At 40.9% G+C, this 16,377-nt stretch overlaps 1 protein-coding gene across 1 annotated transcript in view; it reads right to left on the bottom strand.

Annotated features, from left to right (window-relative positions):
* SLC6A19 (solute carrier family 6 member 19) overlaps positions 1-16,377 on the bottom strand; it is a 71,418-nt gene that overhangs the window by 49,482 nt on the left and 5,559 nt on the right. The window contains exons 2-3 of the mRNA XM_018568852.1: positions 1,897-2,037; positions 273-410 (exon numbers count right to left, since the gene is read on the bottom strand). Coding sequence (XP_018424354.1) covers positions 273-410; positions 1,897-2,037 — 279 coding nt within the window. The remainder of the gene's footprint in view (positions 1-272; positions 411-1,896; positions 2,038-16,377) is intronic.

The raw sequence follows: 16,377 nt of genomic DNA, 5'->3' as shown, positions 1-16,377 counted from the left end.
CAAACAGTTTCTCCACTATTCCTTCCATTAGCATAACTTGGACAAGCAGATTGTCATCCTTGAAGTAAGGACTTATAAATCGAGGAGATGAGGTCAAGCAAGTGAACTGCACATCATTATAAAGTCACTAGGTGTACTATCATAAGATATGGTGTGGCAAGCAAGTAAGATTGATAACAATTACTTTAATGTACGGTACTGGTATTAATAGTAATAAATGAAGATACAGTATAGTTCTTTTAAATGTACAAAAAAAAGTCTAAACATTTCACCTGTTCGGTTTGCATTTAGTGGACATTCACTCCATGGCAAAGGATCTTGAAATGAGTTGAAAAAATACCACATAACCCAAGCTATAATGGTATTGTAGTATAAACCCACAAAAAAGGACACCAGCATTGATGCAATTCCTAAAAGATAAACATAATGTTTTCATATTATCATATTTCTATTGATTTACAAACACATTCAGCAAATTCAATAAACAAAGCCCCTTAGTCTCAAAAAAGAGGTTTGAATCCCTGAATGAGTTGATGGTAGTTGCTGCAGCTCAGTGTGGAAATCATCTGGACAAAATGCACTTGTGTGAGATACCTAAACTTCAGGGTGCTCATCCCACATACTAAGCTAATAAACCTGGTGTCAGTAAAAATTGTTCTCCCTAAGTCTCCTTAGCATCTGAGGAAAAATCCACCTTTAAAATCAAAGTTATCAAGTAATATGTACAATAGGCAAAACTGAGACAAGAGTCAAGCTATTATATGAAAAGAGGTAGTTCTCTAAGTCAGCCTTTCTCAACCAGGGTGCCCTGGCACACTGGGGTGCCTTCTGGCTTCTTCAAGGATGGCATGAAATTTTGTGATGGTGGGACGTGAAGGGGGGGCTTCTAATGTGAAGGGGGAACCCTGATGTGAAAGTAGAGCTCTCATATAATGGGGGGACTCTGATGTTAAGGGGGGCTTCTCATATAAAAGGGAGGCTTCCGATGTCAAGAGAGCTCCTGATGTGAAAGGGAGAGGACTTCTAATGTGAAGGGGGGCTACTTATGTAAAGTCTGGGGTGCCTTGAGATTTCGCATACTTTTTAAGGGTGCCTTTTTAAGGGTAGTCATGATAATCGCATTTGTTTGCAAAAAAAATGCCACCTCATTAAGAGAGGCACTATAATATTTCGAGCTGTCAGCCTGCAGCTGTCAAAGGGCAGTACAGTGTAAAAAGTCATGACAAATTTAGATGAGTGACACTGCACACTTTGCATTTTCCTATATATGTGGAAACATGTTTAACATGCTTGGTTTAAGTATTACTATAACATGTTCTCCCCTGTGACATGAGCATGGAAGAAACCAATTTATTCCAAAATGTATTTTTGTTCATAAAGCGTTTTTGGAGACCATTCTCACTTATACTTAAGTGAAAGACATCTGATGGTGTGGATTTCAGCTTAGCCTAGGTAAGCCTAGCTTAGTTTAGCTCAGTGATTTATCATTAAATGAAAGGAGTCATAGTGGTATGCGATACTTTCCACAGCTGACTTATGACCAGTAATTCCACAAGAAAATGACCAATTGTCATTTTGCATGCAACAATGGCGTACATAGAGTAATAAGCTGCACTACAATTTGTGTACAGTTTTGGATGTTTAGAAATACATATTTGTGCACATTATTAGTAACCCTTTCAAACAATATACTGTAATTTTTTTTCCAGGTATAATAGATCACAGATGTGAAGCTAGCTGAAGGCATGTTAAAGCATGTTGTACTTGATGACCATGTTGGAAAACAACAAGTTTATATGTAGTGTTAGACAATATCTTTGTGCATTCTATTAAATTTGTGAATTTATTTTATGTTTCTTCTTTCTAAATTGTTTCATTCTTAGTAATAAAGCTTACCAACTCCTTTTAGCGTTGGGTGGATGGAGCTCCATACTCCCACACTGCCTTTTCTTAGACGTTGTCCAATTGCAAATTCTATAAACAGTAGCGGAATGCCTTCAAACACCAATAGTATAAGGAAGGGGATCATAAAAGCTCCTGTAAAAATACAGTATTTTCTTTTACTGTTCATGTGGTAGATAAAGCATTGCATGCATAAATGTAACATATATAAAAGTTAGCATTATTGGTTTTACAACCCAGACTAGTAGTTCAATTCATTCAAATATCAAGATATCAAGAAAAGAGAAGGTGTTAGGGGTCAAAACTAAACATCAATGCACCATATCCCAAACATTTTTGAAATACCCAAAACAAACAAGTTAACAGGACTTTAAGGTGCAATTACAATCAGACTTGCATATAAAAATGTAAAGCAATTTTTATCGGTACACATTAAAAATTACATATATACATTGAAAAGCACTAATTACAGTACATGTAGAGAGTAACGTTGTGATGTCCCCGTATACCCCAGGTGTCCTATTATCACCACTGTTTCCTTGAATTACCAGGCATTCAAACTTCTAGTCAAGCTGTTTTTACCATATTATACAGTGGGAAAAGGAAGCTCCTCTCGGAGGTATAGGATGAATATCAGAAGTAATAGGCTGGATGTCTAAAAGAAGAAATGCTGTAGGTCCCTTGAGATGATAGACGCAACATCAGGAGGCAGGATGTCGTCCAGGGCATGGACATCTTAAGAGAAGTGCAGGAAGCAGCTGTCCTTCTGGATCACACTTTCCCGTGGGTGCGGGCCACTGCTATCCCTAGGGTCCCTCCACATAGCTCAACACTTGGAGCCTTTTTTTAGACATCTGCTACTGGCAAAACCATAGGGGTTTGCAAACTCTGCCTGCAGCATATCAAGCATTGTACATATACTAGATATTTGGGTACCACATGGATGAGGAGACACATGATTCTTCACCACAAAGTGGAAGCTGCTGACCATTATAATTTATGTGCTGCTCAGTGGGAGCAGCACATAAATTATAAAATCATAAATATAAAATATTAATTTAAATGTAGATTTTTGGGATGAAAAGCTACATGCTGTGTTCTACTCCATCTGCTGCAGTGCAGCAGGTATTGGGTTTGTACAATATTTCCAGCTGTTGTGTCAGAAATAATTTCAGTTGAAATTGAAAACCTAGTAAAAAAAGCTGAAATGGTCTATACAATATTTATTTTTTTTGTCTTAGAAATAATACACTCTAAGTTTTATTTTAAGTTTAAACCTGACTCATCTCTTCATCTTTCATTGCAGACCAAAAAAAACTGCTTACATAATTTGAGCCTGTGCAATATTTCCTGCTGCTGTCTCTGAAATAATACACTCTATGGTTTATTTCAGGATGAAAACTGCCTCTTTGTTCCCTGTTACATTGCAGCCAAATCAAGCTGCTTACATACTCCCTATGCACTGTACTATATGCGTGGTAATTGTCTCTAAAATATGGCACAGTAATTTTTATTTCAGGATAACAACTGCTTTGTCTCTGGAATGTGTAGTTGTGGTTTTGAAGTGTATTTGTGCACTCTGTTTTGAAATTTTATTAAAAACTTTTAAGACAATACAGTGTGAAAGAAGATCAAAAGCTATACTACGAAACCGTTTTGCCACTGTCTGGTAGGACTCTTGTTGCTGTTTGTTAGGACCCTCTCCCTGCTAAACAGTATTTTTTGCAATGGTACATGTTCCCCATGGTAGTGCCCAGCTGCCCATTCCCTTTGCTTGGCAATCCTTACCTATTAGCCTTGAAATGGGCAGAATTGACTCTGACTTCAGTGTGGTTCTTAGTAAGTTTGGCAATTTCTGGAATGTACGAAGAGTTTGACGAACATTCGGCAAATCAAACCCAGACACATTGTTCATCACTACTAAACAACATTGGGAATGATTATATCCTTCTTAGAACTCAGGAAAAAGGCAGTGGAATTCATGTGTCAGTTTAAACAGAATATTAGCAAGTCAATCTTGCAATGAGGTTTGCTAAAATTCTTGCAGTGTACTTTATATCATTGATCTGGAGAAGCCTACTATTTTTCTTAAAAAATGAAGACTTGCAATCAAAATGTTGGTCACGTATCCAAGAAGTTGTGAAATAACTTTATAAAATGTTGTCTCTTCTTTGTTTGGAGCAACACATTATAGTGACATTTTTGATGACTAATGTTCAAATGATTCAAAACTGAAATGAACTGGAGAAAAAGTCAAACAGCAAAAGCATTAAACTTCACAAAAGTACACTCCAGTCATACAGTACATTTTGTATGTTAGCTGATTCCAGAAAACACTTTCTATTTTCATTCTGTTATTGACTTTCATATAGTTTTAATTACTAACATATCATTAATCAAGATGATTTAAAATGTAAAGCTTGCTCAACACACCACTTTCATCATAATGTAAAAAACACTAAAATGTATTCATTATGATGAATTTTTTAGAGACTGCAAAAATCATTTTACATTACATTTATGCAGCATTTTACATCATGTATACACAGAAACCATTAAGCATGTCAGCAAACTAAGCAATAGATGTTATTTCTGTTTCAGATCCAATGAAAGGTATTTTTCGTTTGATAATTACTAGTTTGAACCACTAGATGTCACATTTGGCTATGTTTTATGATTTTAATGATTATTTCATGCAGCTCACTTTCATCCTCTCTGGACACTTTGGCTCCCCTCACTACAAGCAGACTTCGACCACGTCCACTACAACCGTGGCAAACTAAAGAAACCAGACATCTAAAACGACATAACTGCGCTTATGAACGACTGTGGCGAAAAACTAGGCTTCTGCAAGAATTCACCCTGTATGAAGCTACCCTATTAAAATATAATTCCTTCCTTAGCACTGCCAAACACACTTATTTTGTCACTCTCATTAACACACTCTCATCCAGACCTCGTCAACTCTTTTCTACTTTTAACTCTCTACTATGTCCACCACCGCCTCCACCCACTAACTCAATCACTGCCCAGGACATTGCCATTCATTTCAAAAACAAAATAGATACAATCCGGGATCAGATGGCCACTGTCCAGTCACCTTCCCCAATTCATGTTCCAAACCCACCAACACACTCGTTACTCTCCTCTTTTGACCCTGTTACCACAGAGGAGGTTACAAAGCTTCTCTCTGACACCCATCTCACCATTTGCCCCCTTAACCCGTCCTCACCACTACTTCGGTCACCCTCTTACTCTATCCTACACTCCCTTAGGCCTGGTTCACACCTGGGCGTTTTACAGTGCGTTCCTACGCGCTGTAAAACGCTCAACATGTGAAAACTAATAATTGCCTATGGGCATGGTTCCCACCTGGGCGTTTTACAGCGTATTTACAGCGTATCCATTAGGATACAGCCGGATAGCCCTCGTAAACGCGCGTTTGTTGCGCGTTTCTTTTACCGCAAATCGCTGTATGAAACGCGCAGCAAACGCGCATATTCTGTACGCCCAAGTGTGAACCCAGCCTTACTCACATATTCAATCTGTCACTATCTACTGGCATCTTTCCCTCCCCTCTAAAGCATGCCCTGGTCACCCCAATACCCAAAAAACCATCAATGCACCCTACCAACCTCAACAATCTCAGACCAATCCACGTACTCCCATTCACCTCCAAACTTATAGAACGCCTTATCTACAGCCGCCTGAGCCGCCACCTCGCTGATAACAACCTTCTCGATCCCTTACAGTCCGGCTTTCGCCCCAACACTCATAGGCAAGACAATGACAAAACAATGGCCACTACTCCTTACTCTTGCTATTAGACCTTTCTGCTGCTTTTGACACTGTGGGCCTGCTCCTCCTCAAAAAACTCCACTCGCTTGGCCTACAAGACTCTACTCTCTCATGGTTCTCTTCTTACTTATCTAAACGCTGCTTTAGTGTCACCTACAAATCTAACTCCTCCCCTTGTCTATTTCCTCCCGCCCATGCACCTTCCCCCAACTTTTCCCTTGAGATTGTTAACACAACTATCCAGCCCTCCCCCCATGCCAAGGTCCTAGGTGTCATCCTTGACTCGGACCTCACCTTTCTTCCCCACATCCAATCACTAACCAAATCCTGCCACCTTCACCTTCGTAACATCTCCAAAGTACGCCCCTTCCTCACCAATGAAACCGCAAAACTACTCATACACTCACTTGCTATATCTCGTCTTGACTATTGCAACTCCCTCCTCATTGGCCTACCTCTAAACAGGCTATCCCCCCTTCAGTCTATCATGAATGCAGCTGCTAGACTCATTCACCTAACCAACCGCTCAGTGTCTGCAACCCCCCTCTGTCAATCCCTACACTGGCTTTCAATAGCCCAAAGGATAAAATTCAAAATATTAACAACCACTTACAAAGCCATCCACAACTCTGCCCCCGGCTATATCTCAAACCTGGTCTCAAGGTATCACCCTAACTGTCCCCTCCGCTCTTCAAAAGACCTCATGCTTTCCAGCTCCCTTATCAACTCCTCCCATGCACGCCTCCAGGACTTCACTAGAGTCTCTCCCATCCTATGGAACTCTCTACCCCAACCTGTCCGTCTATCTCCCACACTGACTGCCTTTAGGCGATCCCTTAAGACTCATCTCTTCAGGGAAGCCTATCCCACCTCAACCTAACCACTGAACCATCACGTTCTCAAACAATTCATCCTCACACAGCTACCCCCTCATGTATCACTTGCCCCTCCCTTTTAGATTGTAAGCCCTGTATGAATGGGTGTGTCCATACAAGGAAACTTTTAAAAAGCAGAGTACTTGTCAGACCGACAATAGCGTTGCAGTAATGTGCAACAAAATGCTTATTTTACCGTATTCCACGGTGATAGACAGTGATCCACAGAATAAAGTGCAGTGTCTTACGGTGCCATTTTATTTTCAATGTCACATCAATCTGTCTAGGCAGTGCAGTACAATGCTATTGCTTTTTAGCTCACTGCAATGCACATCTAAACCATATGTGCATTGTGGGGGGCGTCCTTATACAAGAAAATGCAGTATATATGTTAAAATATGGCTTGCAGTGTGTTGATAGCCCCTTTAAAATGGGAAGAAATGTGTGTTAATATGCATGCAGTAATGCACTATAATGCATTGGAACAGTATGGATGGGCCCATTAAGAAGCTTAACTCTCACAGAGCTAGCATCTCAGAGCTCTGGCATGATGTACAACATTAAACATAAGGTTGAACTCCAAGAAGCATTCAAAACTACCCTTGCAGTGTGGCTCTTGCACTACAAGGAAAATTTCTTGTTTTAGTCTAGGGTACCATTAAAATCCAGTTTTATTTACTTTATCGTTTGCTCACAATGGGATTGTGAACTAAGTGGTTTGGAAAAAGTGGGGTTAAGAACAAAATAGTTGTACTGCTATTTGAGATATCTTGACTGCTGAGTGACCTCTTTTGGAACAAATGTTTCATCTTATTTTCTGTGCTGGTTATATTTATTTATCAGCTTTTGAAACACTATTTTCCTTCTCCTTTTCTGAGTGTCCAACTCACTTGCTCACTGTAGAATTTTCAACTATGGAATAAATGGAGTATGGGCTCATGCACACGGGTGTATTTAGGGACTTACAATGTAAACTGGTGCTTTTTAGTGAGCCCAAGATTCACAGCTGGTGCATACAGCTGCCCATGGACATGAATGGTTGGCATGGCTGTATGGCTGTAGGAGAGTAGACAACGCTACTCACATAATCTCGACTGAATTTTAAGTAACATTTAAAATTTCCTGTAAGTAATATAAATACTATAACATGGATAATAAGTGCTGCCAAGGGTGAAGGTTTTCCCCAGTGCACACTGTACCACATGTATAAACTAATGGAGCAACAGCTCCAGGATGAATACCACTGTGACAAATGTCAGCAGGTTTTCCTTTTGGAAGCTCATATTAGAGATCTGGATGAGCGAATTGCAGCACTAAGGAGACCTTACAACCTTGAAAGAAGTCTTCTGTTCCCTGAGTGGAAAGTTAATGGGCTCATGTGGAGGGGTAAGTGAGGATGCTCAGGTAGGAAGCTGGGTTACTATGCTTTGAGTAAGTGCCAGGAGCTTACATATAAGAAAGGCCAGTCCTGTGTTTGAGTACCCAAACAAATTTGTCAAGTTTGGCAAAGTGGGTGCTGCTGGACCTGCATTGTATGTGATGATGGAGAGCCGAAGGGAGTTGGCTTCAGGGGACCAGTTGCATGGAGAGAAGAAAGCCTGCAGGAGTGAGGGATAAGTTAAGTAAAACTGCATTTATAGGTACCTTAGACTTAAAAGTAAACCCATCATGAGAGAAATTGCTGACCTCCTTTAGAAAAATGTCTAGCTGCTATACTGACCCTCTGGCTCTTTTTGAGTCGGTGACCTAGAACAATAATGCAAGTCAGTTGTCTTTATCTGCCTACTTGTTCCAGACTAATGGCTGAAGCAAGAGGATCACCATGACAGTCATGCAACTAGATCATCAGTGGATTGTTTCATGTTCCATGAATTCGAGATGAATACTTTGTTTTTATGATCGTGGTTACAGTGCATTTAAGTGCAGATTTGCCTAGGAGAATTTTTTTTAAATCATAAAGCACTGTATAGCCTTTGAACTGTGGCGAGCAAGTTTAGAAGGGCCACAAAGGTGACGTTTTGTTAAGCCAGCCCCCTCACCATAAAACAGAGCATCCATAGTGTCAGTGAAGAAGAAGCTGTTGCAGGGAAAGCATAGGTAAAGCTATTGAACTGAGACCAGGGGCAGTAAGAAAACTGTACTTTCATTTTTATTGCTATCTCTTGACAAGCAACTCCTTTGTTTCCTTCTACTTGTTCCTGATACTGGGGGCTTTTTGTCTTTCATTTTATTTTGCATTAGTTTTTAGGTCAGCAGTCACTTTTAGGTGCTGCCCCGTTGTACCCATGCTGATTGTCATTAACTATCCCCTTTTCCTGAACAAATTCTACCAGATAATCCTTTATTATGCCCTCTAGCATGCCCTTTATTTTAGGTTAAACTGCTTTTTTTTTTTTTTGCTGCATGGCTTTCCTTTGAAAAAGTAAGGTTTTGTTTCAATTGTGGTATACTGGTACATTTACTTTGTGTCTTTTTTATGTTGATAGGGCATTTTTTATGTTTGTGGTGTTCAAAGTGGAACCTTCACTTGTTACTGACCATTTCTTGGAGCTCTATTTTGTTTGCAGCATAGTGCTGCATTGTTTGAAAGAAAAAAAAAAATATGCGTAAGACCAGTTTGTACCTAAACCACCTCACATCATATTACTCACATGTTAAAACTTACCAGTTTTACACTATTGTGTTATCTAAGATCTCTTAACTCTTCTAGTAAAACACCTTCCTGTAATCTTTGTCTCTAGTACTTTTTGACCTATTATCCCTAGTTAAAACTGTCCCACTACTGACCAATTTTACACTGCTATATGCTCTTCAGTATTTTAATTCTTGTAGTAAAGCTTCAGCCTTTGCTTTTTCTCTCTTGTAAATTTGGACCTCACCTTTCAATTAAAAATTGTCCTGCTGCTGGCCGATTTTGCAATGCCATGTCATCTATAGTCTCTTAATTCATGCTGTAAAACATCTGCCTGGTGTCTTTTTCTCTAGTACATTTGGACAATTTCCCTCATAAAAATGTCCTTATGATGGCCAGTCCGGGATGTGACAGGTGTCGACAAATGTAAACAGTTGGATGGAGCTAGTGGTGATGTCACCGCTAGCTCCACCCAATTGTGTATATTTTGCCGGCATCTGTCAGATTGTCATTTTGCGGCATTTTATTTCTCCGAGTCGTCATTGCGAACAGTGCTGGACATCGTGATTGACCTTAGGATTATGTAGTTGGATCAATTTTTTGGATTGTTGTTTAATAAAACAATTGTCAAAATTCTTGTTTTATGTTTTGTTTTCTATCAAAGGATTTTTTCAAAAGTCTGGGCTCTTTATTCAAATTTTTATTTAACCCTTTAGTGAATGAGTAGGGGTACAAGTACCCCTTTACTCATTCACAAGGGGGACAACATCTGGGTGCCCCCTTTATGAAATGGGGGTACCCCCATGCAAATACACCCCCCTGCCCGCAGACCCCCACAACCAACGCCCAAGGCTTTGTGAGAGGAGGCCCTTGTCTCCATCCCCACGAGGACAAGGTGTTTTTCCGGGGAGGAAAAGCACCCTCCCAGTGCCGAGGGAATGTGGCCTGGTATGGCAGGGGGGGTGCTTGCTCACCCCCCCCCCCTTTCCAGCCTTGCCAGGCCTGTGCTCAGATCAAGGGTCTGGTTAGGAATTTTAGGGGGGACCCAACATTTTTTTCCCCATCTTTTGGAGTGGGGGTTCTCCTTAAAATTCCTAACAGAGCTAAAGGGTCTGGTTGTTTTGTATCTTTTTTTCCCTTTGTTTAAATTTTTTTAAATTCTGCTTGCTACCTCTGCTCGCCGGCATTCGGTTATTCACTCACTGCCGTTCGGCCCCTATGAGAATAGGGGCGAATGGTAGTGCGCGAAGTGCCGGAGGTTCGGGTTAGTTGATTCAGCCGAAGCCAGCCGATGTACAGCTGATTTTAGCCCACATACGGCTGAAATCAGCCGTACAGAGCCGAAATGAATAGCCGAACGCTGTTCGGCTCAGTTCACTTCGTCTCAGTTATTCACTCGACTGCCTTCGCCAGTTTAATGAATAACCCCCTCAGACTGGGAGGGCATGTTGTCATCAAAAACACAAAACAGAAATGGGAATGTTTCAAATCAATTGTTCACAAACATGCTGCAAAATATATTCCTGTAAGCAACAAGTGTAAAAGACTAAAAGTAAAATCCATGTGGCTCACATCAAATGTTTAAAAAGCCATAAAGAATAAGAAAAGGGCATTTAAAAGATATAAAAGGAGGATAAGAAGGAACACTGTCATAATTTTAAAGTTACAAAGAATACAACAAAATATGTAAAATAGAAATATAGATTACAAAGATTCAAAACGAACAACAGGCTGCAAGAAAGAGCAGGACAAACCCCCCCAAATTCTTTAAATATAATAATGGTAAAAAAAAATCAGGTCTGAGCATCTAGGCCCCTTACAAGATAACTCAGAGTTAGTAAATATGTTCTTCAGCTCTGTGTACACCAAGGAACAGGATGAAACTCAAGTCCATAATGTGGATGGCAGTGCCATAGCCTCTAATGAACCACCATGGCTCACTATTAAAATGGTCCAGAAGCAGAAAAAATTGAGGACAAAATTGAGGATGGTTTACACACACACATGTCCTCAAAGATTTGAGCTGTACAATTTCATAGTCATTGTATCTAATTTTTAGAGGCTCTCTAATGACTGGCTTGGTACCAATTAATTGGTGCAAGGCCACTGTGGTGCCTATATTTAAAAAGGGATTAAAGTCTTTACCAAGAAATGACAGACCTGTAAGCTTAACTTCAATAGTTGGGAAGATACTTGAAAGTTTTATAAAGGATCACATGCACTTGTTTATGTTTGAAAATAATATTATAAGTGATAGTCAGCATGTAATCACAAAATGGGCCCCTTACTGTTTTTTTAAAATCATTTTTATAAATGATATAGATTTGGGGATTAAAAGTACTATTTCTGTGTTTGCAGATGACACCAAGTTATGTAGTGGAATACAGTCTTTACAGGATGTCTCCAACTTACAAGCCAACCTAAATGCACTGTTTGATTGGGCATCTATGTGGCAAATTCGGTTTAATGTTGATAATTGTAAAGTTAGGCACTTGGGAACTAAAAACATGCATGCTTCATACACTGTAGGGGGAGTTTATTTGGGTGAGTCAATGATCGAGAAGGATCTGGGTGTACTGGCAGACCATAAACTGAATAATAGCATGCAATGTCAAGACACAGTTTCTAAAGCAAGCAAAATACTTTCTTGTATTAAAAGGGTATAGACTTAGAGAGAGAGAGATATAATCCTGCCCCGTACAAAGCATTAGTAAGACCTTATCTGGAATATGCAGTTCAGTTCACAAAACAGATGTGGAACTGGAGAAAGTGCAGAGAAGGGCAACTAAACTCATAAGAGGCATGGAGGAGCTCAGCTATGAGGAAAGATTAACTGCACTGAATTTGTTCTCTGGAGAAGAGGCGATTAAGGTGGGACATGATCACAATGTATAAATACATACATGGTCCATATATTGAGCTCGGTGCCAAACTATTCACTTTAAGGTCACTGCAAAGGACAAGGGGGCACTCTTTGCATCTGGAGGAAAAGAGGTTTAACCTTTACATACTGAAAAGTAAGCATGTGCACCGGCAAAAAATTTGTTTCGTTTTGATTCGGATTTTGCGTTATTTCGTTTTTCAGGATTCGCGTCCGAAATTCAATTCGTTTCGGGATTCGGACGAAATTCGTTAGCTGTAGTCTGGATGAAATTTTGTTTGTTGGACGAAATTTAATTGCAGCAAAGTGACTTTTTTTAGTCTGCAGAAGAGGAGGAAAAAAAAGCGTGAGGTTCCCCCCAATTCATACCAAACCTTTTAGGTCTGGTAGGAATGTTAGGAGGGACCCCCACCCCCCAAGTTAAAAAGAAAAGTGCGTGGAGTTTCCCCCAAAATCCATACCAGGCCCTTGATTCGAGCACTGGCCAGGCAGGGCAGAAAAGGGGGGGGGGATCAAGCGGCCCCCCCCTCCCTGCGCCTTACCAGGCCACGTGCCCTCGGCATTGGGAGGGTATCCTCATGCCGATGGGGACAAGGGCCTCTTCCCCACAACCCTGACCCGGTCGTTGTGGGGGTCTGCGGGCAAGGGGGCTTATTTGCATCGGGGTAGCCCTTTAATTAAGGGGGCACCCAGATGCCGCCCCCCCCTTGTGAATGAGTAAGGGGTACTTGTACCCCTACCCATTCACTAAAGGGTTGAAAAAAATAGTTATTAAAAAGTCCAGACTTTTGATAAAATCCTTTAATTGAAAAAAAAAAACTAAGAAGTCAATGTTTGACTATTCCTTTAATTAAAAAAAATGGATCCATGGATGTAATTCAGCATCAATCACGATGCCAGCCGACCGGCCGAAATAAAAAAAGGTCCCGCCGCACGACGCTTAGAAGCCCCACGTGTGATAGCAGATGGTGGTTCAGCATGAACCCCGATGCCAGCCGCCCGGCCGAAATAAAAAAAGGTCCCGCCGCACGACGCTTAGAAGCCCCACGTGTGATAGCAGATGGTGGTGACAGTTGCTCTTTAAGGTGATTCTGGGGGGTCCAAAAGCAATAATGCAGATCACACTTCAATAGCTTATTATAAGAAGGAACACTGTCATAATTTTAAAGTTACAAAGAATACAACAAAATATGTAAAATAGAAATATAGATTACAAAGATTCAAAACGAACAACAGGCTGCAAGAAAGAGCAGGACAAACCCCCCCAAATTCTTTAAATATAATAATGGTAAAAAAAAATCAGGTCTGAGCATCTAGGCCCCTTACAAGATAACTCAGAGTTAGTAAATATGTTCTTCAGCTCTGTGTACACCAAGGAACAGGATGAAACTCAAGTCCATAATGTGGATGGCAGTGCCATAGCCTCTAATGAACCACCATGGCTCACTATTAAAATGGTCCAGAAGCAGAAAAAATTGAGGACAAAATTGAGGATGGTTTACACACACACATGTCCTCAAAGATTTGAGCTGTACAATTTCATAGTCATTGTATCTAATTTTTAGAGGCTCTCTAATGACTGGCTTGGTACCAATTAATTGGTGCAAGGCCACTGTGGTGCCTATATTTAAAAAGGGATTAAAGTCTTTACCAAGAAATGACAGACCTGTAAGCTTAACTTCAATAGTTGGGAAGATACTTGAAAGTTTTATAAAGGATCACATGCACTTGTTTATGTTTGAAAATAATATTATAAGTGATAGTCAGCATGTAATCACAAAATGGGCCCCTTACTGTTTTTTTAAAATCATTTTTATAAATGATATAGATTTGGGGATTAAAAGTACTATTTCTGTGTTTGCAGATGACACCAAGTTATGTAGTGGAATACAGTCTTTACAGGATGTCTCCAACTTACAAGCCAACCTAAATGCACTGTTTGATTGGGCATCTATGTGGCAAATTCGGTTTAATGTTGATAATTGTAAAGTTAGGCACTTGGGAACTAAAAACATGCATGCTTCATACACTGTAGGGGGAGTTTATTTGGGTGAGTCAATGATCGAGAAGGATCTGGGTGTACTGGCAGACCATAAACTGAATAATAGCATGCAATGTCAAGACACAGTTTCTAAAGCAAGCAAAATACTTTCTTGTATTAAAAGGGTATAGACTTAGAGAGAGAGAGATATAATCCTGCCCCGTACAAAGCATTAGTAAGACCTTATCTGGAATATGCAGTTCAGTTCACAAAACAGATGTGGAACTGGAGAAAGTGCAGAGAAGGGCAACTAAACTCATAAGAGGCATGGAGGAGCTCAGCTATGAGGAAAGATTAACTGCACTGAATTTGTTCTCTGGAGAAGAGGCGATTAAGGTGGGACATGATCACAATGTATAAATACATACATGGTCCATATATTGAGCTCGGTGCCAAACTATTCACTTTAAGGTCACTGCAAAGGACAAGGGGGCACTCTTTGCATCTGGAGGAAAAGAGGTTTAACCTTTACATACTGAAAAGTAAGCATGTGCACCGGCAAAAAATTTGTTTCGTTTTGATTCGGATTTTGCGTTATTTCGTTTTTCAGGATTCGCGTCCGAAATTCAATTCGTTTCGGGATTCGGACGAAATTCGTTAGCTGTAGTCTGGGTGAAATTTTGTTTGTTGGACGAAATTTAATTGCAGCAAAGTGACTTTTTTTAGTCTGCAGAAGAGGAGGAAAAAAAAGCGTGAGGTTCCCCCCAATTCATACCAAACCTTTTAGGTCTGGTAGGAATGTTAGGAGGGACCCCCACCCCCCAAGTTAAAAAGAAAAGTGCGTGGAGTTTCCCCCAAAATCCATACCAGGCCCTTGATTCGAGCACTGGCCAGGCAGGGCAGAAAAGGGGGGGTGATCAAGCGGCCCCCCCCTCCCTGCGCCTTACCAGGCCACGTGCCCTCGGCATTGGGAGGGTATCCTCATGCCGATGGGGACAAGGGCCTCTTCCCCACAACCCTGACCCGGTCGTTGTGGGGGTCTGCGGGCAAGGGGGCTTATTTGCATCGGGGTAGCCCTTTAATTAAGGGGGCACCCAGATGCCGCCCCCCCCTTGTGAATGAGTAAGGGGGACTTGTACCCCTACCCATTCACTAAAGGGTTGAAAAAAATAGTTATTAAAAAGTCCAGACTTTTGATAAAATCCTTTAATTGAAAAAAAAAAACTAAGAAGTCAATGTTTGACTATTCCTTTAATTAAAAAAAATGGATCCATGGATGTAATTCAGCATCAATCACGATGCCAGCCGACCGGCCGAAATAAAAAAAGGTCCCGCCGCACGACGCTTAGAAGCCCCACGTGTGATAGCAGATGGTGGTGACAGTTGCTCTTTAAGGTGATTCTGGGGGGTCCAAAAGCAATAATGCAGATCACACTTCAATAGCTTATTGCTGGGCTTCAGGAGCCCAGCATTGACAGCTATGGGACCGGCATTGATGTAATCTGCATCGCTCCCGGTCCCATATAACGGGGAGGGGATCGACGAATGGAGGTTCGTCCATCTCATCTCCAGCTCCCCACCGACACAACAGAAGTCGTTTCCGGGCTCGTAGGAGGGGCAACGGAGCCCAGGAAGCACGGTGGGGGTGTCGGGTGGGGGACCCCTTCACCGGGCTGTAGAAGCAATCTGGCGAGAGCTGAGTCACCAGAATCGCTTCTATTGTAAAGCCAACAGTCGGCTTTATAAGTTTAAACATAGTCCTGGTAGTAAAAGCTGCCGGGAGTCTGTTTAAACAGCCCCGATGCTAGCGACGTACAATGTACGTCGTTAGTCGTGAAGGGGTTAAGCATCAGAGATTGTTGATCCAGGATTGTTGATTGTTGATCTGAATACCTTATGGGATCAGGAAGAAATTTTTTTTCCCTTTTGGAGCAAATTGAGTTATTATTAATAAGGTTTTGTTTGCCTTCCTCTGGATCAACTGTGGCTAACTGTGGGCATAGCGTTCTGTTTTAGGTTTTCTGTTCTGTTTTAGGTTAGGTTTTTCTTCTCTCTTTTTTTTTCCTATCTCTATATTTTGAACTAAATGGTTTTTTTTCAAGCTGACTAACTATGTAAAAAAAAATATTGTTTAAAGGTCAGCAAATCAAATTGTAGTTTATGGGGTGCGAATCTTGTAGTTAATTTCTGGCTATTTAGTTAGCTGGGCAAATATACTTAATTGTTTACTGCAGATGCTGGTGTGATAGCCCCTCCTACGGGCCCGGGACCGGCGATCTTGGTGTCCGCGGGGAGCTGGGGAGGAGGT

This window comes from Nanorana parkeri, unplaced genomic scaffold (assembly GCF_000935625.1).
Source record: "Nanorana parkeri isolate BGI_ZX_2015 unplaced genomic scaffold, ASM93562v1 scaffold1252, whole genome shotgun sequence".
Classification (NCBI taxonomy): Eukaryota; Metazoa; Chordata; class Amphibia; order Anura; family Dicroglossidae; genus Nanorana; species Nanorana parkeri.
Note: the sequence above shows the minus strand (reverse complement) of the source record. Positions and strands in the feature narration are given on the sequence as shown.